This window comes from Podarcis vaucheri (assembly GCF_965113315.1).
Source record: "Podarcis vaucheri genome assembly, chromosome: 5".
NCBI classification, from domain to species: domain Eukaryota; kingdom Metazoa; phylum Chordata; class Lepidosauria; order Squamata; family Lacertidae; genus Podarcis; species Podarcis vaucheri.
Genome location: NC_138763.1, coordinates 81,527,200 through 81,551,131, shown reverse-complemented (window position 1 = coordinate 81,551,131; position 23,932 = coordinate 81,527,200). Strand labels below are relative to the sequence as shown.

The following is a 23,932-nucleotide window of genomic DNA, read 5'->3' as shown; positions in this document are numbered from 1 at the left end:
AGTAGAGCCCAGGACATGGTTGTTAGGATACAGTGGTACCTTGGGTTAAGTACTTAATTCGTTCTGGAGGGCCGTTCTTATCCTGAAACTGTTCTTCACCTGAAGTACCACTTTAGCTAATGGGGCCTCCTGCTGCCACTGCACCACCGGAGCACAATTTCTGTTCTCATCCTGAAGCAAAGTTCTTAACCCAAAGCACTATTCCTGGGTTAGCGGAGTCTGAAACCTGAAGAGTATGTAACCCGAGGTACCACTGTATTGCCATAATAAAAGGCAGCTGAAATTGGCCCTGGAAACAAGCCAGTAATCAGATGATACTTGACACAGTGAGTTTGTTGAATGTCTAAGGCACAGATGGAGGACACTTTCTCACCTGAGGGCCTCATTGCCTTCTGAGCAACCTTTCAGGGTCACATGCCAGTGGTAGGCAAAAGTCTGCCATGAGTGTCCCTTTGCACAGCAGGCTACTTTCTACACACACTCACACACTACTCTGTGTCCTCCAACCAGGCAATCAACAGGCATTTTCAGGGTTCAGGGATGCATTCTGCAGGTAGGGTTGTCAGATCTGAGGCTCTGACCTGGAGTTGCAAGAATTTAGCCACCCTCTCAGGGTTTCTGGGAGAAGGATTAAAATGTTAGGAGGAGGAGATATGGAACAAAAGTGGTCAGCTGTTTTGTACTTGGCCTAAATGCTGCTTCTATTTTCTCTACACTCCCTGCAACGATGTCCAGCAAGCCACACCTTGGGGCACACAGCATGCACTTCTGATGTCATGCATCAGGAGGAGGGAAACCCGCCGCAGCCTCAGGAAGGCCCACAGAGGCCCTCCTCAGGCCGCAGATTATTTCAGGGAACCCTCAGCCCCTCACCCTCAATGGTGCCCCTTTTGAGGCACTAGGCACATTGAAACTTTCCCCTTATTGTCTAAGATGATTCCCACAAGCCACCACTAAAACTACCCTCTGTTCTGTCAGGCATAATCCCTATAAGCACATTTCATTTCTGAGAATAATAACTGTAAACTGTAGAACAGAGCCTGAGGTGGGTTGGAAGTAGAAATAAATGCCCACAGATGATTATGATGGCTGCATTCATAGTAAAATATTGGGGATGTTAATATTGATAAGAGAAATATGGCAGCCATCCAGCCCCACCATTTGCACACAATGCTAATGGTAAAGGGCTATGAAATATTTATTTACTACTTTTGGCAAGGCAAAATGTCAAGATGCTCTCCCCCTTTTTTTAAAAAAAGGGGGGAAGGCGCGAGTGTCTGCCAAACCTGTCAAGATAATGCAAACACGTAACAAAATTTGTGCTGAGAGCAAAACACATAGGCTACAATTGGATTCAAGTTGGAATGAAGTGATGAATGTAGCAGCAAACCTTCCAAAATTGTCAAGAACTAAAGCTTCCAGCCTTGTTAGCAGACCAAGATCAGCAGTATAGGACATTGAGCCTTGTGGGTATAAGAGTTCCCCAAGGCATATGAGAAGAACTTGAGTATGTTTACTTTTAGTAAAGAAAGGGGGGAAAGGTTAAGAAAGGTCATGATGACTGCTTGGAAAATATTTCTGAAGGATTTCTAGAAGATCTCAGTAAGTTCAAAGAACATAATAAGATATATCACTGATTGGATTCTTTGTTAACAATCCTCCTGTTTTTGTTTTCCCGCTCCCCTCCATCTCAGGATTTCCCAAAAGTGTTTTTTTGGGGGGTGGGGGAGCAAAGTCTGTAGCCGGGGGGGGGACACACAAAAAAAGCTCTCTCTTTCTCTTTTCTGTTAACAACTTTGTTGAAGGTTTAATAACACAATTTTACAATCAGTTATCATAATTAAAACGATAATTCATGCCATTTGATGTCAAGATTATTAACACAAATGACCTCCCATGAGATCTGCTGAACCACAATGAGGCACATTAGTATACACTTCCTAATAGATCTAGTCTTATTATGAGTACATTTCAACAATTATTGTTGTATCTATTTCAAAATTAGTTTGAAATAAATATAAATAAATGAAGAAGGTAATAATAACAAAGCTTTTTTTTAAAAAAACAGACTCCTTCACCAGGAAGAGTTAAAACATAGACCTTCTCTTTGCTCTGCATAATTCCAGAGTAAGGAATTCTTTAAAATGAAGGTAGCCAATGTGGTGCCCAATGGACTACAACTCCCATCAGCCCCATTCAGTGTGGCCTGGGATGATGGAAGATGTATGTGGTCTACAATGTCTAGCTGCCATTTTGGTTACTCCTGCCTTAAAACACCCTTGGCTTTTGCCTGATCTCTCTCCATGCTGTTTTCCTTACTTCTTGTCCTTTGTCACAATTTGATAAGCTTGGGAGAATAGGGAAGGCGAGAAATTGGCAGACACAAATGACAGTGACAGCAGAGGAGCTTCCCAAAGAACTCTGGTGCAGAGATAGGTTTTGTTTCCCAAAAATTCACCAAAACGATTAATAAAGACCCAGTCAACTAGCTGTGGTGGGAGCTAGTGAAATCTTCCTAGTCTTACAGTGGCGATTTGCAGCAATATCATTTTCAACTGTATTTTCCCCAAAATCAGCATCAGCTACAGGTTTGTTTGTTTGTTTGTTTTTTAAAAAAGTAAGATGAATACACTCCTTATAATCTGCCCTGATATCTGCAGTGATGCAGTAGAAGACATACAAAGGGGTAAATAATTTTAAAACAATAATATTTGAGCATAATGATAACTTTAGCTGTCCAATGTTAGTCATACAGTATACCTGTTGAAAAAAATGGACATGAGTAACTCAAGTCTACTGATTTCTGTGGATTTACTCTGTGTATGATTTAGTTGGCTATCACCCCAAATGTAATTGAAACGTAGTATTTCTGTGGACAAATCTATTATATAGTTTAGTATGTGGCACTGGGTGTATCTGTATCTGGAGAGAGTCAGGAGTTTCCTGTTGCTGTTCCTAATGAAGAAAGACAACAAAGTTCATGTCTAGTTTCCTGCTTGTTGTGTCCTCCAAGCTTCCATGATGGCAAAAATACGGACTGATAATTACTTTTTGGTAGTGGAGGGATATCATTACCATCAGTTCAAAGTGAATTTTGCATCTTACTAAGATGAATTGGGCTCCTTTCAAGATGAACTGAGTGGGTGAGAGTAGGTGGAGCTTGAGATTAAATAGGTAATATTTTATCCATAAAGCTGCACACTGGGGTAATCACTATTGTCTACTGTTCTGCACAATGTCATCTCTGTTTTCTTGTCCATGGAACTGCCAGAGGGAAATTCTGAGCTTGATTAAGAGTGGTGCATAGAGTTGAATGCATAAATCTAGAGGAAATTGCCTGTGTTTTGCGGGTACTAAAAATGTTCTCATTTGTATTCAGTGGCAAGCTGATATATTTGTGTCTCTTTTGGCAAACAAGACACAGCTATGTATTGTCAGGGGCTATCTAGCAACATTTCTAACCCTTTCTTTCATTTAGTATTTGGAAAATGTGTGGCATGCCACTGTTGGCATGAACCTGTTCTCCTTAAATGCTTGTTTCATATCAAAAGTGAGAATGATAAAGAATGATATTATTCACTGAATGAAAAACAGGGTTTTTCATCTGTCATTTAGTGCGAGGGATGGTTCTCACATTACACTTTAAAAATGTTGGTATGCTTTGATGAGTCACACCTCTGCCTCATAGATATGCACACCAAGTAAGTTTTGGTGATTTAACCATTCTTTGTGCAGTTATGATCATCACCTTCTTGTGAACCTCATTCCAAAATCTCACTGACTTTGGGCACTCCTGCCACAGATGACTACAACCCCAGCAACAATCTGAGTGCATTGTAGGTAGTACATGTGTTGATCTCAGTGGGCTTTGTGGATTTTAAAAATATATACATTTCCTCTGATGTAGGCAGGAATAGAGCACAGCAGTTTCAACATTGTCTAGGTAGAATTTCCTCCCTATTTATTTAGACCCTCCCATTTATCATGCATTCACAACACTGTACCGTGCATCTCAAATGGGAGGTAGACCAGGGCCCCTTACCAGACTAAGATGGCCCCAGGTCTACCCACTGTAACCAAATAGGAAGACTGACCTTAAATCATGCCCATCTTAGGCAGTCCCTAGCAGTGTTTCTCAAACTTGGGTCCCCAGCTGTTGATGGACTACAGCTCCCATCATCCCTAGCTAGCAGGACCAGCGGTCAGAGATGATGGGAGTTGTAGTCAAACAACCGCTGGGGACCCAGGTTTGAGAAAAACTGCCCTAAGGTGCTGTGGCCTCATATTTTTAGGGCTTTGCAAATTAACACAAGGCTAGAGAGGTGTCTTCCTGCACAGCACATGTTGTTGGTGGTCAAGGCATTGAGAGTGGCTGCCTATAAGGGCAGACTGGCTGGCTCCTGCCCTGATGCAAATGTGCAAGAAGAGAGGGAGAGGGAGAGAGATGGGAGCTGCTGCTGTCTGTTGCCGTGTCTTTACGCTGAACAGGACCTTGAGTTAGAAAATCACCTAGAGGAGAGAGTCAAGTTGAGTTCTGCTTCTCTGTCTTTGTGAATGAAGGTTCTGTGTGAATGGTGGTTGGCTAAGGGGTAGAGCCAGTGAGAAGAAGAACCCTCTCCTAGGGCAACACCTGCATGTAGGTCTGGGAGCAAGGGCTGTGCAGAAGGGCTGAAAACCCTTGTCAGTCAGAGGGGTGAAGTATGTGGCACACTGTTCTGTCTGAGGATAAGGCAGCTTCTTGCTCTGTCATGAATGCTCATCTATCAGCTGTACGTCAATGAATGGACATGTGGTGATACAGATGTTCCAAAGCTGGAACAGCCGCTTCCCAGTTCCTAAATTGTGCCTTTTTGTCCATGCTGTAGAAGGGCAGATCTGGGTATTGTGGAGATCTAATTGGGATTAATTTAGATTGCCGTGCTTTTTATGCACCAAAACATATTGCAGAGTTTTGCAGTCATATGGATTTGAGGTTGTGCCTACAATGGAAAATTATTTGATCCTGTCAGTTCACCTCCATCCAAGGCTTCTCTTTAGTATTATATAATTTAATTGGTGCAACTGTAAAGCTTCATAATACAGTGGTACCTCAGGTTACATACGCTTCAGGTTACATAAGCTTCAGGTTACAGACTCCGCTAACCCACAAATAGTGCTTCAGGTTAAGAACAGTTTCAGGTTAAGAACAGACCTCTGGAACGAATTAAGTACTTAACCTGAGGTACCACTGTATATGTATTTTCAGATGTGGACTTTCCTGCCCCACCCCCTGGGTGGATTGTCCTTTTCTACAGTAAATTACAAGCAAGCCGTCCATTCTGAAAATATTCTGAAAACTAAAGTTATTCCTGAAAGTTTGCCATTTCCCATGCACTTTTTCTGGAATTGAAATGAGAAGCACTTGAAACATAAATAACAGCTGGGGGAGGACTGATGTTCACGCCCTCCACTACTCCACCGAAGAAGGACGTCAATTAAGATTGTCCAGCTTCTCATTTCTTTACTAATTATTTCAGTGGGCATATATTAAATAAGGTTTCATAAGGCATACAAAATATTTAGGTTCTTTTGGAATCTGTACCTCCATGTAGCTAATTGATTTAAAGTTTAGGTGTCATCCGCATTGCACATTTGATCAGCATATGCCCTTTGGGGCAATATTTTCATAAAGGGATTCAGATATCACATAGTTAATTTTTAACCCTACAGTACAACCCTCCACAGCGCACCAAATAATCCCCTCCCCTTTTCTTCCGGGATATTGTCATGAAACCCTACAATACTTGTTTTGACCAGAGTCAATAATGGACGGATAAAATAAAATGAAATATTTATATGGAGAAGAAACCCCCTCTGTCAAACTACTCTCAGCCCTTTTAAAAGTTCCTTGTCCATTCTGCAGCCACAACAGAAACTACTTTCAAAGCTCTCTAAGGAAAATAAGGAATAAGCTCTTCTAAAAGTCAGTTTCCAGTATACCTAAAATTTTGCCCATTTTATGAAATATATTCCACAAAATTGGGCTGGCGGTTTCTGGTTTTCTCCCCACCCCCACCGCCTTTTTGGAAATGTTCCATCTTTTGCATAAATCTCCAGCGGTTGTCAAGCTTATTTTTGTAATGCAGAAATGAAAGCACTGTATTACAGTTGAATGACTACCAGGGCACTGGGCACTCACTGCCCTTCTATAAAGTGAATGATGCTCCTGAAATTACTGTAATTTCACATTTCCAGAAGTAGGATTCACCCCACCCCCGTAATATGGTGTTATATCCACCAGAGAGTGGCTGTCAGATGAAATCTAATTGAATGGAATTGGATTGTCATTGTATTGCATGTTGAACGTGCAGCAGTTTAAAAGTGCTGATTAAAAAATAGAATGCAACTTCTTACTATTTAGCTTGCTGAAGGAATTCATGGTTAATGGGTAATGGAAAATTAAAGGCTATCTTGATGTACAGAATGGCATTGACTTAGTTGAGGATGGTGAGCCAGAGTAGCTGTTGTTCAGGCATGTGCAATGAAGGTTTTAGGCTGTGGCAACTGTGGAAATAATGAGAACATTGTTTGCAAATGACCCTTCCTGAAATTTCAGTGCACCCAGGAGATGAAAATTGGTGACTTTGGCTAAGATGTTCAGGGTATACATCCGCTTGCTGTGGTATCACTAAACCTATGTGTTTCCCCCTTTCACCATTTCCATCGAACAGTTTTGAAATGCTCCCTGCTTCCATTCCTGCCTGGTCGCAGCCTAGCTTTAGTTTCATGGAGCACCTGAGTATTTAGGGACTATAGGCGATGTAGGGAAGAATTGCTTCTAGATTTTTCCAGGAGAGGTAAATGCCAACATGAGAAGGAAGTTGAATGTAGCCTTGAGCATAATGAAGAGTGGTCACAACTCCTCCATAGGGGCATGGCCCAAAGTAGAGGTTTCAATGGGAGTGTATTTCATTGTTTAACTATATGATCTCTATTTGTATCTTGCTTTTCTACTCGGGAGCTTAAGCTTGTATGTGTTTTCCTTTTCTCTGTCTTTTATATTTACAACAGCCTTCTGAGGTAGGTTATGCTATGCTAATATATGGACATAAGCAGCAGATCTTGTCAAAAGATTCTGGTGGCTGGCAATGAATGAAGGGGCCCAATCCACCTGCAGGGTACTAGGCCCAGAAAATTCTGTTGGCATCCCTGACAACTACTACATGTCAGAGGAAATGTTGTGTTGTAGCCTCCCCTCTTACATACTAGTTTTCTCTGTGCTGGATTTTGTGGGGCTGGATCCCTGGCCGATTCTGAATGTTCACTTGCAACATTTGATTTCTTGGAAGGGGTATTTAGCTCCCATAGAGCTGATATGTGGCTGTAATTTGAGCACTGAAGAGTCATCAGTTAAGAAATACAAGAGAACCATGCCATATATTTTGAATGTTTTCTTTTGTAGGACCCAGCATACAGAGTGACTAGTGTCATGTTCACATTTTAGAGGACAAGGTTTTGCAATAATCCTCTTGAAGGAGATCAGTTTTGTAAAACTGAAACCTGTGTTTTCGGTAATCCATGCAGTGGTTTTCCTTTCATAGTTAAAAATGTGCTTGCTCTGGTTCTCTTTAGAGCACCATGTTCCAAGCGTCCCCTTTCAAAACAATGTTGTAACAAAAATATGTGTGGTCTTGGGAGAAACAAACAAATCATATTGTGTGGAAAACCTTTTCATCTTGTAACTACAACGAATGCAACATAAAGCAAACTCTGGAGAGAGCTTTTTTAAAAATGTCTCTTCCACATTAAGTAGCCATTTATTTATTTTTACCTGGTCTTTGCTGTTTGGTAGTCGGTAGTCCCACCCAGTGCTATTTTTCTAGAAAAAGAGGTGACAGAACTCACCATGAACTTGTTCTCTTATAATGGCAATGGTGCCCACCTGAGAGGTTCTGGAACCCAGTTCTGGTGAATTCCAGCTGAAAAAGGGCCCTGGTTTCTCTCCTGTTGCATGACATTTCAGTTACCCTCTTCTAGATATGCTCTACTTGGCAAGTTATCACAGTTTGAAAGGGTTGAGTAAAGCTATGAAGGGAAATGATTGTGGTGGTAACTAAAAGTTCTCTCACCTTGCAACCTGTCTGACTCCAGTATTGGGATAATACTGACTAGGCTTAGTAGGGTTACTACATTGTCTCTGATGAGAAGTCCAGTGTCTGCAGCTTTCAGTTTTTACTGAGATCTCTGTTGCTATCGCTACTGAGTGGTCATAGTTGTTTGTAGAATATGTGACATAACCCCTGGGTGTTTTCAGCCCTAAAGGGATTGAATTGAAAAAGTATTTCTAGTCAATATTTTATTGATCTCATCTTCTCCAGACCCTCCAAGTGTCCCTATTTTCCAAGAGACAGTCCCATATTTACAGAAGCTGTCCCGGTTTATGATTTGATCCCAGAATCATAGAATCATAGAATCATAGAATCATAGAGTTGGAAGAGACCACAAGGGCCATCGAGTCCAACCCCCTGCCAAGCAGGAAACACCATCAGAGCACTCCTGACATATGGTTGTCAAGCCTCTGCTTAAAGACCTCCAAAGTAGGAGACTCCACCACACTCCTTGGCAGCAAATTCCACTGTCGAACAGCTCTTACTGTCAGGAAGTTCTTCCGAATGTTTAGGTGGAATCTTCTTTCTTGTAGTTTGGATCCATTGCTCCGTGTCCGCTTCTCTGGAGCAGCAGAAAACAACCTTTCTCCCTCCTCTATGTGACATCCTTTTATATATTTGAACATGGCTATCATATCACCCCTTAACCTCCTCTTCTCCAGGCTAAACATGCCCAGCTCCCTTAGCTGTTCCTCATAAGGCATCGTTTCCAGGCCTTTGACCATTTTGGTTGCCCTCCTCTGGACACGTTCCAGTTTGTCAGTGTCCTTCTTGAATTGTGGTGCCCAGAACTGGACACAGTACTCCAGGTGTGGTCTGACCAGAGCAGAATACAGTGGCACTATTACTTCCCTTGATCTAGATGCTATACTCCTATTGATGCAGCCCAGAATTGCATTGGCTTTTTTAGCTGCCGCGTCACACTGTTGGCTCATGTCAAGTTTGTGGTCAACCAAGACTCCTAGATCCTTTTCACATGTACTGCTCTCAAGCCAGGTGTCACCCATCTTGTATTTGTGCCTCTCATTTTTTTTGCCCAAGTGCAATACTTTACATTTCTCCCTGTTAAAATTCATCTTGTTTATTTTTGCCCAGTTCTCTAATCTGTCAAGGTCGTTTTGAAGTGTGATCCTGTCCTCTGGGGTGTTAGCTACCCCTCCCAGTTTGGTGTCATCTGCAAATTTGATCAGGATGCCCTTGAGTCCATCATCCAAGTCGTTGATAAAGATGTTGAATAAGACCGGGCCCAAGACAGAACCCTGTGGCACCCCACTAGTCACTCTTCTCCAGGATGAAGAGGAACCATTGATGAGCACCCTTTGGGTTCGGGCAGTCAGCCAGTTACAAATCCACTGAGTGGTAGCATAGTCAAGACCGCATTTTACCAGCTTCTTTACAAGAATATCATGGGGCACCTTGTCAAATGCCTTGCTGAAATCAAGGTAGGCTACATCCACTGCGTTCCCTTCATCTACCAGGCTTGTAATTCTGTCAAAAAACGAGATCAGGTTAGTCTGACATGACTTATTTTTCAGAAATCCATGCTGACTATTGGTGATCACAGCATTCCTTTCTAGGTGCTCACAGACTGTTTGCTTAATGATCTGTTCCAGAATCTTCCCTGGTATTGATGTCAGACTGACTGGGCGGTAATTATTTGGGTCATCTCTTTTCCCCTTTTTGAAAATAGGGACAACATTTGCCCTCCTCCAGTCTGCCGGGACTTCGCCTGTTCTCCAGGAATTCTCAAAGATGACTGCCAGTGGTTCTGAGATCACATCTGCCAGTTCTTTTAATACTCTTGGATGCAGTTCATCTGGCCCTGGAGACTTGAATACATCTAAACTAGCCAAATATTCTTGTACTATCTCCTTAGTTATTCTGGGCTGTGTTTCCTTTGCTGAATCATTTGCTCCAAATTCTTCAGGTCGGGCATTGTTTTCTTTATCGGAGAAGAATGTCCCGCTTTTCCTTAGGGTAGTCCCTATTTTCATTTGAGAAATGTTGGAGACTGTGGAGTTATGTGACCCCCGAGTCAAGGAGAAAAGTAACTAGACAACATTTAGAAGACACCTGAAGGCAGCTCTGTATAGCATGGGTAAGCAAACAAAGGCCCAGGGGCCGGATCTGGCCCAATCGCCTTCTAAATCTGACCCACAGATGGTCTGGGAATCAACGTGTTTTTACATGAGTAGAATGTGTGCTTTTATTTAAAATGCATCTCTGGGTTATTTGTGGGGCATAGGAATTCGTTCATTTTTTTCCCTTCAAAATATAGTCCAGCACCCCACAAGGTCTGAGGGACAGTGGACTGACCCCCTGGTGAAAAAGTTTGCTGACCCCTGCTGTATAGGGAAGTTTTTTAACATTTATGCTTTGTTATGTTTTTATATATGTTGGAAGGTGGTTGGGGCAATCCAGTCAGATGGACGGGATATAAATAATAATTATTGTTGTTCTTCTTCTTGTTGTTGTTAAAATTTGTATACTGTCCTATACCCGCAGGTCTCAGGGTGATTGCTATTACTCTGGAATAGGGCACCACTATTTTCATTGGAGAAATGTTGGAGAGTGTGCATTCTTTACACTAATTGGCAGTGACTCTGCAGTGTTTCAGCCAATAGTGTTTCCTAGCCCTGCCTGGAGGTTCCAGGGATCTTCTGCATGCAAACTATGCACTCTGTCTCTGAACTACAGTACAGTAGACCCTGTATTCTGATGGATCTCAGCCTTTTATCTGCTAGATGCTGTTCTGAAAGTACTCCTGGTCTTACAGTTTAACTTTGTGTAGACAGGATGTTGGCCATTGGCCTGACCCTGCAGGCTCTTCTTATGTTTTCATCACTGATCTCCAGTCCAGGTTATCCCCTAGCTCTACCATCCTTGTCCTTGTTTTTTGAAACCAAATGTTGGCAACCTGGCCAAGGGCATATTTCTCTAATATGTTTTCCTATACTGACAGCATTTTCTCTCCATTGTTCTTTCTCTCCAGATACCACAACATACTCCACTGAACAATCTGAGCACTTTAAGCCATGCAAAGATAAGGATCTTGCATACTGTCTCAACGATGGGGAATGTTTTGTCATTGAAACCCTGACAGGCTCCCACAAACACTGCCGGTAAGTGTTAATATACTTGGCATCAATAATAGCAGTGCAAATCACCACTGCATCCCAGGAGGGGGAGAAATTAGAAAACATTTAAAATATTATTCTTGATCATAAATGAGTGGAAACCACAAGAGGTCAGGTCTTCTTTTTTGTGATTATCAGAGAATCTTGTAATGGAAGAGTTAAGAGTTATAAAATGATAAAAAATGATCTTCACTAAGAAGGTTCTCCCGAAACATGGAGGATATGAAGTGTGAGGACAAGGAAAACTGTATACATTTTGCAGGTAGAAGCTGTTTTAAATAATAATAACAATTCCCGCTTGTGATTAAAGTTTGTATTATGTCTGAAAGTAAGAGAGGAATTTTGATAATAACACTTCCTGTTTCAATAGAAAAAGTATTTCTAGTGATCAGTACAGTTTAATTAGTGATACTCAGTATTATATACAGGGTTGACTTCAGGAAGTTTGGGGCTTCTAGGGAAGAAATTTGTGAATGGGCCCTCAACCTGCAGAGAGGATGAGTTGTATGCAAGATATTGGCTAACAACAAAACATCCAATCTATATTCAGTACCAAGTCTTCTGCAAGGGGCTATTTAACCCACAGATCAGACTTCCCCTTTTTGTGATGTTATATTTTCCAGCAATTTCTATATATAATTATTCAGATAATCCAGATCCCTTTCTATTGCAGTTATCAGGTGAAAATAGAGCATTAGTAACCAATTATATATTTTAATCTGGTGTAGAATATTGTATGCCTTGTTTCTGCATATACATTAGGCAACATTTTTATTTTAAAGATAGGGACAGCTTCAAAGGAATGCCACAGTTGCCCATGGGCAATGCTTGCCTTTCACATTTCCACAGCTGAAGGAAAAGTAAAAATGGTGGCCCCATATCCCTGCTGTGGAGTCACTAGTTGTTGTTTTTAAATGAACACACAGCTAAAGGCTGGGAAACAGTGTCTGTCTGAAATCTAGTGACTGAAGTGACTGACTCATGCTGCTTCTGTACAAAACTAGCCCTACCCATATCTTATGTCTTATGTCTTGTAGAATTGATTGTTGGATTGTTGTAATTGAAATATTCAACAAGATGCTCATGATTAGCACTGACTGTTAGATCACATGGTGGAATCAACCTCCAAAACACGTTTTTCCCCTGATCCCTTCATTCCTCCACCACAAACTATTATAATCATGATTTGGAAGAGTTCTTTCGCATTTCCACTAAAAAAAAGTTTATGAAAATGGTTCTTGTATGAGTGATCCTGTAATTTACAGTTAATAGCACTCTTTAGATTTTGAATACAAAGGTCCCCTAATATGCTTTGAACACAAATGCTTCTAAATAGTGAAGTTCTTATTGCTAGAGTGGTAGTAGCAGCAGTAGTAGTAGTTATTAAATTTATATAATGCTCCACACCCACAGGTCTTAGAGAAGTTCACAAGATAATATCACTATATAAAAACACAGAATACTTAAAAACAACCAAATAACACTCCCCCCAACCCCCCCCCACATTTAAAATGTTCCAAACAATACCTATAATTAGAGGCGTAAAGTGTTTTAAGGAATGGCAGAAAGACCTTGCCAAGTTTATTTGGCAAGGGAAAAAACCACGCATAAAATTTAAGCTACTAACAGAGTTGAAGGGAAAAGGAGGCTTTGCGGTCCCTGACCTTAAACTGTACTTTGAGTCAGCGAGCTGGACATGGATTAAGGACTGGATATTAATTAAAAACACGGAAGTCCTAGATCTGGAGGGATGGGATATTGTGTACAGGTGGCATGACTACATAGGCTATGACAAGGTTAAATCCCACAAAGGATTTTTAAATCATATTGTGAGAAGGGCATTATATTAAGTATGGGAGAGGAGTAAAAAATCAGTAGTAACCAAAACACCATGGTGGCTGTCACCAATGGAATCTATGTCAGTTCACAGGATAAATATGAACAGTGATTGGTTGATATATAAGGATTTAGTAGAGGAAACAAGTAGTGATCTGAAAATAAAGGACCTAAGCGAATTGAAACAGAAGGCAATAACCTGGCTGGAGTACTATCAACTAAAAGCCGCCCTTGAAAAAGGTAAAAGAACCAAAGGATTTGACAAAAAAATATCCTATCTGGAGAAGGATATTTTATATAATAATCCAAAGACACTTTCAAAAATGTACAAACTACTTTTGAATTGGCAAAGAAAGGAGGAAAATATCAAAGAAATTACAGTAAAATGGGAGAGGGACCTGGGACATACGATCAAACCCAATATTTGGAATGAATTATGGATTAAAAATATAAAATTCACGGCTTGTTTCCTTATAAGGGAAAATCTTGTGAAAATGTACTATAGGTGGTACCTGACCCCTGTAAAACTTGCAAAAATAAATAAATCAAACAATAACAAGTGCTGGCGATGTAAGGAACAGATAGGAACATACTACCATATGTGGTGGTCCTGTCTAGAGATACAAAGATTTTGGAACATGATTTATGAAGAGATAAAGAGATTGATAAAAACAACATTTAGCAAGAAACTGGAAGAATTTTTAGTAGGAATGGTTTCAGATAATATTCCCCAAAACAAAACTAGGCTATTTATGCATGCAGCGTCAGCAGCAAGGGTTATAGTGGCAAAACACTGGAAAGATAAAAATACACCCACTAAAGAGGAATGGGTAGTCAAATTGTGCGAGTACTTGGAGCTCGCAAAGCTGACAGATGCAATAAGAGATAAACCTTAAAAATTGGTCAAAGAAGAATGGGAATGTTTAAATAATTATTTAGGGGACAAGGGCTCAACAAGAAAGACCTCGTTATGTTTAGAATGATACCGCATAGAGAAATGCACCCTGATACCAAGATGAGGGATTCCTTTGGAATGCAGATAGAGAGAATTGATAAGAATAATGATCTGTTGTGAGCTTGACGGAAGTGTACAATACATGAGCTTTCCTGCTTTGGCTCATCTTCCTTTTTCCTTTTCTCCCCCCCCTATTTTTCTTTTTTCTGTTCTTTTATATTTCCCATAGTTCCTTATGTTCTGTGTCATGTATTTTGATATTTTTTTTGTAGGTTTTTGTAGTTTTTTTCATTACTATTAAGAAATTGTCCTTTGTAATTTTGGTTGTCTATATTTATATGTACTTGTTTAAAGCAAAATAAAAGTTAAAAAAAATAAAAATAAAAAAGAAGTAGCTCAAGGAAGATTTGGGGCAGGGTAGGAAGAAGAAAAAAATCCATCAAGCTTTTAATATTCTGTGCTGGCTGGCGATTTTGTTTTTTCCTTTCAATCCTATATGCTTCACTGATCATTCACTTCTCCCCCTTTATTTACTTTCCTCATATGACACACTTATTAAATTAATTATTCTGAATCATGCAGCGTGGCAATTTATGGCATGAACTCGCTAAACCTATCATAAAACTTTATAGGCACTTTAGGAAACGGTTGTCTTTGTAGCCAGCTCAGACTTACTGCTAAGCCTAGGGCAGGAGTCGATGGGAAGAGCTTTCATTTCTCCAAACCACCTCAGCCCATATGGTTTCTGAGCAGAAAGAATCAGTGAGGTGGAAGCAACAGGGTGGTGGAGGAAACAGAGTACTGTACTGTATCTCTCAGGCAGAGAGCAGCAGCGACATAGCTGTGGCTCAATAAGCAAGACTGGATCTCATAATTGGGGAGAGGTGATGAATACATGTTAATATTTGACCCTGAATTCCAAAATGCCTGAGGAACATTTGTGCATGAACCAGCCCTAAGATGGGACCTACTGAGTACAAGCCAGTTGGTTCCTGCCCCTGCCCCCAAATCCAGTTAAAACGTCGTCATAAGTGAATGCATTCCTCCAAGCAGATTTTGTGTTTGTGTGTGTTGTTTTTCCCTATTCTCAGTAAGGAGAACAACAGGTGGTGCAATATTGGCAGGAAATAATTAAATAAAAATGAATATAGCCATTACCGGTATGTGTTCAGTCACTGAATGTGTTCTATCAGCAGATGCTTGGCACTGGTTGTATTAATAAGGCTATGGATTCTATTGATTAAGTGCCAGCAGGGATGAATATCAACCATGAATTGTCTTTTATTTGCTGTATTTTCAAGGTTGTTACACTTCATTTTCCTTTCCAAATTTCTGGCATGTTCACTCGGGCAATTGCATCCTTTGAGTGGTGGGTCTAGCAGAATTACGCCATCCTGTTGCTGCAGCAGTTCTGCTGCTGTTTGATAAATAAAGAAATGTTCTCTTTCTTGTACAGTTTCCGACAGTCAAAATAAAAAAATTCCTTCCAGTAGCACCTTAAAGACCAACTAAGTTAGTTCTTGGTATGAGCTTTCGTGTGCATGCACACTTCTTCAGATACACACAGTTTCCGACAGGAATATGTACAGCTGTATGGTGGGTTTTTATTTTCCAGTCATTATTTTTGGTTGCCCCAGAATTTTCTGGGTAGGGCATATTTCCATATTCCATCTCTCCCAGTATTCTTCCCCACCCCACCCAACAGTAAAACTATCTTACGTATCCTAAGAGGGCCCCCCTTCATGTATTCACAATTACACGAGAAGAGCACTGGGGTTGCATCTGCCTCTCACACACCTCCAAGCAGATACGCCCACTAGTTGTGCACTGGGCGCCCATCATACAGCTTGCTTATTTTCTCCTAGGAGCTCAAAGTGGTATACACAGGAGAATAAATATTGACTGTGTTCAGAGCCATCTTTAGCATATGTGCCGCCGGGGTGCAAAGATCTGTCCAGCGCCCCCAAATTTAGTTTAGCCCCCAAATAAACTTTTATTATGCTTATGTCAGAGACCATGCTTACACCTTATCTCTTGTTTACGAAAGTAGGGAGGAAAAAGAAATGTGTTTCTCGCTTAGCATTCATCGTAAAAAATGCAGCTTGCGGAATTCATAGTGTGTGCTGTAGGCGCGTTTTTGCAGAAATGGAAAACTAAAATCACGTGCTGAAACCCATGTGTAGTAGAGCCCTAAGTACTAAGTAGTTAGTCAAAGAAAATGCCAACAATTAGCAAAAATTAACATTATTTTTTTAACGATTTCTCTAAACGAATTTGAACTGTAAGTGATGAAATTAAAACATGCCGTTGTGAATGCCAAGCGCCACTGGTGCGGCACATCTTTGGTAAATGAGCACACAAAGTTGAAAGACCTTTAGTGAAACAGTAGATATACATTTCGGTAATACCTAGGTATATATGTATTTTGTTTTTCTAGCTTGATCAAAATTATTTATTATTTCATAACAGGTAGATAGTTAAGAGCTTAGGGGGCTCAGTAACAGGTGCCTGGCACTCCCCAGAATTTGGCGCCCGGGTGCCCTGCACCCCTTGCACCCCTGGGTAAAGACGCTCCTGACTGCGTTCTTGCAGCAGTCCTGTGAGTTGGGTTTGGTTGAGAGACAGTGATCCCTCAGTGAGCTTCACTCTAACCACTACACAGCACTGATTCTGTGTCACATAGCTTCTGAAGTACAGCCAATACAGTTTGGCTGGCATGTTTGTGAGCAGTAGGGATCATGGCCTCCCTTTCCCTTCAACAGGAGTTAATGCTGAGTAGATCTACATAGGTCTGTGAGTCTCCTTGAATCCTGTGACCAAGCCAGGCAATCATTTAGGTAAAGGTAAAGGGACCCCTAACCATTAGGTCCAGTCGTGGACGACTCTGGGGTTGCGGCGTTCATCTCACTTTATTGGCCGAGGGAGCCGGCGTACAGCTTCCGGGTCATGTGGCCAGCATGACTAAGACGCTTCTGGCGAACCAGAGCAGCGCATGGAAAAGCCGTTTACCTTACCGCCGGAGTGGTACCTATTTATCTACTTGCACTTTGACGTGCTTTCGAACTGCTAGGTTGGCAGGAGCTGGGACCGAGCAACGGGAGCTCACCCCATCACGGAGATTTGAACTGCTGACCTTCTGATTGGCAAGCACTAGGCTCTGTGGTTTAACCCACAGTGCCACCCGCGTCCCCAGGCAATCATTTAGGAAGCAGCAGTTTACCATGCTGTGCATTTAACTGCTTGGCAAGCAGCTTGTTTATGTCATGCAGCCGAATGAGGAGAATTTCTCCACACATCCATACCCAACTGGAAAAAAATGGATTAGCAGAGGAGTGGTAAAACTCTACTTACTGCTTGGCAGGATGCTACAGGCCCAAGGTGGATGATATTTCCTCAAGGTTGCCCACTACTGTGTCCCATTCGCTTGCACTCTCCACACTTAGTTCCAGGTACAGCAATTTTGATGGGTTTCTTAGGAGTCTCCAGAGAATGGGGAAAGGCTCCTTCTTCACCCCCGGTCCTCTCCTCCTCCCACTGCATAAGCTTCCTAGTTTCTCATGTAGATTGGAAGTTCCCACCTGCTAAATGAGGCACCCCCAAACTCGGCCCTCCAGATGTTTTGGGACTACAGTTCCCATCATCCCTGACCACTGGTTCTGTTAGCTAGGGATGATGGGAGTTGTAGTCCCAAAACATCTGGAGGGCCAAGTTTGGGGGTACCTGTGCAAAATGGTTGTCTGTATTCACACACACTGTGTGTTATGTGTGCATCGTTCCTCAGCATTTCAAAGAAAGTGTGAAGGACAAAACCATGCAACTGACAAAAGACATTGTCAGCAAATGACTTTCAAATGAGGATTTTAAATGGAGTTTATAGCGAGCAACTTTTTTTCAAACCTCCATCATGCATTATTTCAGAGGCAGCTGGTAAAGTGAAGCAGCCTCTGGTACACACAATAAGACTGGAATGGTAAAAATGGAGCTAATTGGAGGTGAAATAATACACTGAGTGACAAAACCCCAAAAACCCAAATATACTAATTTTCGTTGTTGCTTTTAACAACTTCCCCAATCTGAGTCCAGGCACCTAGGGAAACTCATTTAAAAATCTACCATTGGGCACAATTAAAAAAAAAAAACCTGTCTGGGAAGAAATGAAAGCTGAAATATGAAGTTCCTTCAAAGCTGCTGCTGTTATTGTTTTAAAATGGGGGAAGTAAAGCAACACAAAGTTATGACTTTGAGAAGCTAAATATAGATTGCCTATATGTCCCCGTCCTGGTTGCTTGCTTTTTTCTTTTTTAAAGTGGATTCAAATCAAATATCTTTAATACGGTCAATGACCAACAAGTGGATTCTTCCAAGTGGATTGAAGATGAGTAATCTAACTCTGCTGAACCAAATATGCAATTTGATTAGAACTTGTTGTTAAAATTCCATTTCAATTCTTATTAAGTCCCTGAGGGTCTTTTTTTTTTTTAAAGGTTTTGACAGCACAAGTGCTTTATCATCCATCATCATCCTTTCCAGCAGGGTGGCATAGTTGGCGCTTGGCGATTTTATTCTCACAGCAACCATGTGAAGGAGTTTAAACTGAGAGGAAAGGGCATTGCTCATTAGTAGAGCAAATGCTTCACATGTAGAAAGTTCTAGATCCAGTCCCTGGTATCTCTTGTCAGTCCAGACAATACTGAGATGGATGGAGCTTATGAGTGAGAAGGCTGGTCTCTCCGGGAAAAGTCTAGCATTCTGGCCAAGATATTACGCTGACTGTGTACAGAGGATGTGGCTGAGGGTGGGACAGAAAATAGCACATGCAGATTAATAAACTTCTAAAAAGCTCATGTCCAATCCTCAAAACCTTTTTAAAAAAAGTCTTGGAGAAGCTTCACATGTGCCTGGGGTTGGCTCTGAACAAAAAATGGATGGGAGGCAAAATGTGCACCTACAAAACATCAGTGCAAGTGCATATCTTTTGGATTGCTACCATCTCAGCCACAAGCCATCACAAAGTTAGGTTTGCTTAAGACCATTGAAATCAATGGAATTAAGCACCCCTTCTATTCTGTAGGGTTGTGGCCATAGTGTTGGACATCACTTTAACTAACTAACTAACTGACTGACTGACTAACTGACTAACTGACTAACTGACTAACTGACTAACTGACTAACCAACTAACTGTATCTTGTCTTTATCTGGTGAAATGGCCCTCAAGGTAGATTACAATACTGAAATAAAATATGATATAATGAAAAAAGTGCTAACATCATCTTAAACATTCAAGCAGACACTCCATCCTTCTGAAAAAATAAGTGTTTTTACTCACTTTATAAAATACTTAGAGGTGAATGCTAACAATCCTATATAGTTTTTTTCATGTCTGTCTTTTTGGTATACCCCGACTTGAAACGCTGCAAAGCATAACGTTACAGAAGATTGCTTCCAACATGTAGGTCAAACGGAACGGAAATGACATTACTGGATAGAGAAAAGCACTTAATTGGCAAGCCAGTATCTCAAGGTTAGTTAACTTTCACTGAAGGAAAAACACAATCTGTTAGGCTGACACCGACAATTTTTTGGGAAGGGAAGGAGAGCTACGCAGTTCTTCTAGAAGTATGGCAAGGACAGCCAACAAACATTTTGTTATTTCTTTATTCAAAGCATATATATTGTGCTTTTCAGCTGGAAAGGCTCTTAGTCCCTGGTACACATCAAGAAAAATAACACAGTCTCTGCCCCTACATTTACAGTCTAAAAATGATTATTGCAATTATTATTATTATTATTATTATTATTATTATTATTATTATTATTATACCCTGCCCATCTGGCTGGGTTTCCCCAGGCAATCTGGGCGGCTTACAGATTATGATTATGATTATTACCAGTTGCCTTTCACTAGAAGGTCCCTGGGTGGGTTACACCAAGATCATCAGCAGACTATATGCTGTCCACTGGGATGCTGCCATGAAATACTTTAGTGAGGAATCCTCACCCAGAAGAGAACATTTACCGTTTCTCACTGGTTAGATCAGGGGCTAGCAAAAAATTTCCACAGGGGGCCGGTCCACTGTCCCTCAGACATTGGGGGGGGGGGGGCTGGACTATATTTTGAAAGGAAAAAAATCCCCCCCACGACTCTCCCCTCCCTTCTCCACAGGACTGGATGAGCTACTTACCTGTTCCTTGCGAGTGGCAGGGGCTGGCGGTGGCGGAGGGACAATGAGTGGCACGAAAGGGCTGGCGCCTGAGAGGGGCTGCTTAAAATGGAGCTCAGCCAACCACGGCTCAACAAAGCCCAGCCCCCTTCCTCCTCTAGGCAGGGTGGGGAGAATCCAGGAGGAGGGAGGGAGGAGGGCCGCCGCGGTATGTGTAAGGGAGAGGGAGGTGGAAATGGTGCAGCCCAAACGATCAGAATTCCCATGCCAATCCACGTGGCGAATCCCAGACCACCCGCAGGCCAGATCCAGAAGGCAATTGGGCCGGATCCGGCCCCCGGGCCTTAGTTTGCTGACCCATGGCTTAGATCCATGCCATCACATGAAGGCACACTATGCTGGGATGGCAAACCCTATGGTGCTAAATATAGAGGACAGAGATCCCTGAAGCTTTTCCTGGCAGCATCTTTGTGATTGATGTAATGGGGGGGGCGGTCCTGTGTTTATTGAATGGCTACAGTATAGAATGAACACAACTCCATAGCTGGACAATCACTTTGGACCAAAATCTTGATGGGGGTGATCTTGCTCAAGTCTTTCTAGCAATGCCCGCTAGTGTTTTTCTTTTCTTCCAACTTTTTCTTCCTAATGGCCGCCACTGAAAGTTTGTTGTGGACATGAAATTTCAAAACAATTCAATTTCAGAAGCTATATATTGAGGTCAAATTTTCATTCAAAATATGAAAGTTTGAGCACTTGTGACTTGTTGGGGGTCTTTGTTTCTCCCACATGTTGAATTATGTCAGTAGTACAATAAATGTGGATAAAATAAAGTTGTAAACTGCCTTGAGTGCAATGCAGTCGCATCCTAACAAAAAGAAAAGTGCATGTGAACTATCAAATACTAATTACTATTGCATGTTGACTATCATTGCATGCGGTCAAGAAAATACACTTGAATACTAAATCCCATTGCATGCTAACTTTCAGTTACTAAAACCAGTTGCATGTCAACTATCAAAGATGGGAAGTACTGTATTTTGGAATAGGAAATAGAATTTTACTGGGGAATTTGTCTGGGTTTGCATGTCATAAGAAGCTATAGTTACTCTGCAATAAAGGCAAAAACATCCAAATGTCTCTTTGCTGCTGCAGGAGGGTGATACTTCACCTGCAGCTTATTTACAGAATGCTAAAACAATTACCATTACGTTCAAGCACAGCCTATATGTGCCAAATGTCTGGTTTTTTGGGTTGCTGAAATGCATCTGGAACTGTCTGGGGATATATTTTATATATAGTGTAATAAATTACTGAACACCATGAATCCTGTGTTCGTGCATGCAGAATTGCATTTCATTTGGCTGCTAATATAGGGTGGCATTCAACGAAGCTATGCTCAGAGTAGACCCAGTTAAATCAATGGAACTAACTTAGTCATGTTAATTGATTCCAATGGATCTATTCTGAGTAAAACCTAGTTGAGTACAACCAATGTTTTGGGGAGAGTGAGTTTTCCTGACAATTTTTCATTTTCCCCTGTTCAATATTAATTTATGCTTCTAACTTCCTGCGTACATTATACTCTATTATTGTTTATATTCTAGGATTTTTTATGTAAGTCTATTGGGGGCGGGGGATCACTTGAAAAGTTTGACAATATAAAATAAATAAATAAGCCTCTCTCTAGACCTGCACATACAGCTATAATGATATCTAAGTTTTACTGCCCACTGAGACAAACAATATGTTTTTGTTAAGGAGCAAGAAATCCTTTGTTTCTCTTTCGGCCTACCCCTCCGACAGGTGTCGAACTCAGTATGCACTGTGCCTAGTGTTTTATGTAATGAAGCAATTTTACTTTCCACTGAGCACCTTCAGAGGATCTGATTTTGCTAATGATTTCCCTTTGGACAACTTTGTTTACTAAACATTTTAATTTGCTGAATCCCTTCCTATTTTTGTAAGCACTGAAGCTTGCACACACAACACAGTGCGAGTTATGAATTGCCAATGAAGGTGCAACTCTGCAGTTGCAGGATGCACTGGTGGAATCTAAGGCATGGATGTTTTAATTCCAGGCATAACTCATTTAGACAGTTCAATTGACTTGTAATGCCCCAAAGACAGGAGGAGTAATACTCAGAGCTGATTTTCTGTTGTTTATTTCAAATAGTCATCCAGATTAATAACCTCAAAAGGGGGCCATGAGGAATTAAATAATATGCACATAGCTAAGCAAAGGTTTTGTTGAGGTGCCTTGAATATATAATGATTATACGTTTTGCCATTCTGCAGGAAACAAAAATCAGGCCGGCAAGTTAATAGGTCATGAATCAGAAAATTAGGATAGGCTGTGATCCCTAGACCATGCAAACAAGACATTGTGCATTCCCTTGAGACCTTTGCACTTGTTTTGTTGGTTGACACTTTATAATTTACAGATATGTTGATAAGTGATTGAGGAGTGGGGGGGGGGAGTTTAGCATGTTGCCTGCATTACAGGACAGCACCATCGCATGTCAATTAATATTGTTGTTTATTTATTTATACTCCAACTTTTTGCCTGATGGGTCAACAAGCAGCTTGCATGTTAAACTACTTTTGAAATTACAGAAAGTTTCAAAAGCAGCTTTGTGATGTCATATTAGGTGTTTCTGATATTCAGAGTGATTTAAAACAGCAGCAGCAGCAGCAGCAGCAACACAAACTCTGGGACGTGTGAGGTCCTCAAACTGTCCCTATTTTCCAGGGACAGCTCTAGATTTATCGTCCCAATTTCTGATTTGATCTCAGAGTGTCCTACTTTTTCTTAGGATGTCCCTATTTTCACCCGAGAACTGTTGGTGGGTGTAGACTTAGGCAACTCCTGAGCCAATATAATAAGTAAATATACAACTTTCAGAAGACAACTGAAGGCAGCCCTGTATAGGAAAGTTTTAAAATGTTTTATTATGTTTTTATATACGTTGGAACCACTCAGAGTTACTGGGGCAACCCAGTCAGATGGGCAGGTGTTCTTGTTGTTGTTGCTGACTAGGATGTCGCTTCTGGTGAGAAAAAATGCCTAATAGTTGCTGGGTTTATTTTGGTTGGAATTATTTCTTCAGATTCAATTGCACATTGCAACATTTCCCACCTAAAGCGGCTTACAAAATAAGGCGTATATAACAAGTTGTGTCCTATCCTAGAGTCAACCTGCAGCAGATGAGACAGGGCAAAATAAGGAGCCATTTTCTCTCAAACTTAGCTCCTTTTCTGACCATAGGGAGTGAGCAGTTTTCTGAGGACATTAGTAATAATCAAATTGCTTTAATTGCTGGACTCCAGGGCATTCCAGTCCCTGTAATATTTTCAGTTCAAAACCACAGAGGAATTAGGAACCTGTTGATAAAGCGGGAAAAGGCAGTTTTCCTGTTGAGATGCTTGGCAAGACACAGGAAAGGGGGCATGGTGTCTTTCTCTCTCTCCTTCAGGAGGGCATATGGGCCAGTCTGGCTTCTGACCATCAGCATGAGGTCACAATGCCCACTCTTCCTTCAGCTAAGTGAGATCAACATGAGGTCACATTGGCCAGGCCCTCTCCTCCTCAGGCCAGCAGCACGTGTATGAAGACACATTTCTTAGCGTGTCTCTCACTGAAATGGGCAAGATCTTTTCCTCCTCTTAAGATGGGCAGCAGTGGAATCATATGG

The 23,932-nt window shown here is 41.3% G+C and overlaps 1 protein-coding gene across 3 annotated transcripts in view; it reads left to right on the top strand.

The window, feature by feature from the left end:
- The window catches only part of NRG3 (neuregulin 3), a 615,395-nt gene that overhangs the window by 243,781 nt on the left and 347,682 nt on the right, over positions 1–23,932 (top strand). For 2 of the 3 annotated variants that reach the window (XM_082222407.1, XM_082222406.1), the window contains exon 2: positions 11,140–11,269. In XM_082222407.1, the coding sequence (XP_082078533.1) occupies positions 11,140–11,269 (130 nt within the window). Of the gene's footprint in view, positions 1–11,139; positions 11,276–13,308; positions 13,551–23,932 lie in introns of those variants that run through there. The other variant, XM_082222408.1, reaches the window with a different exon arrangement.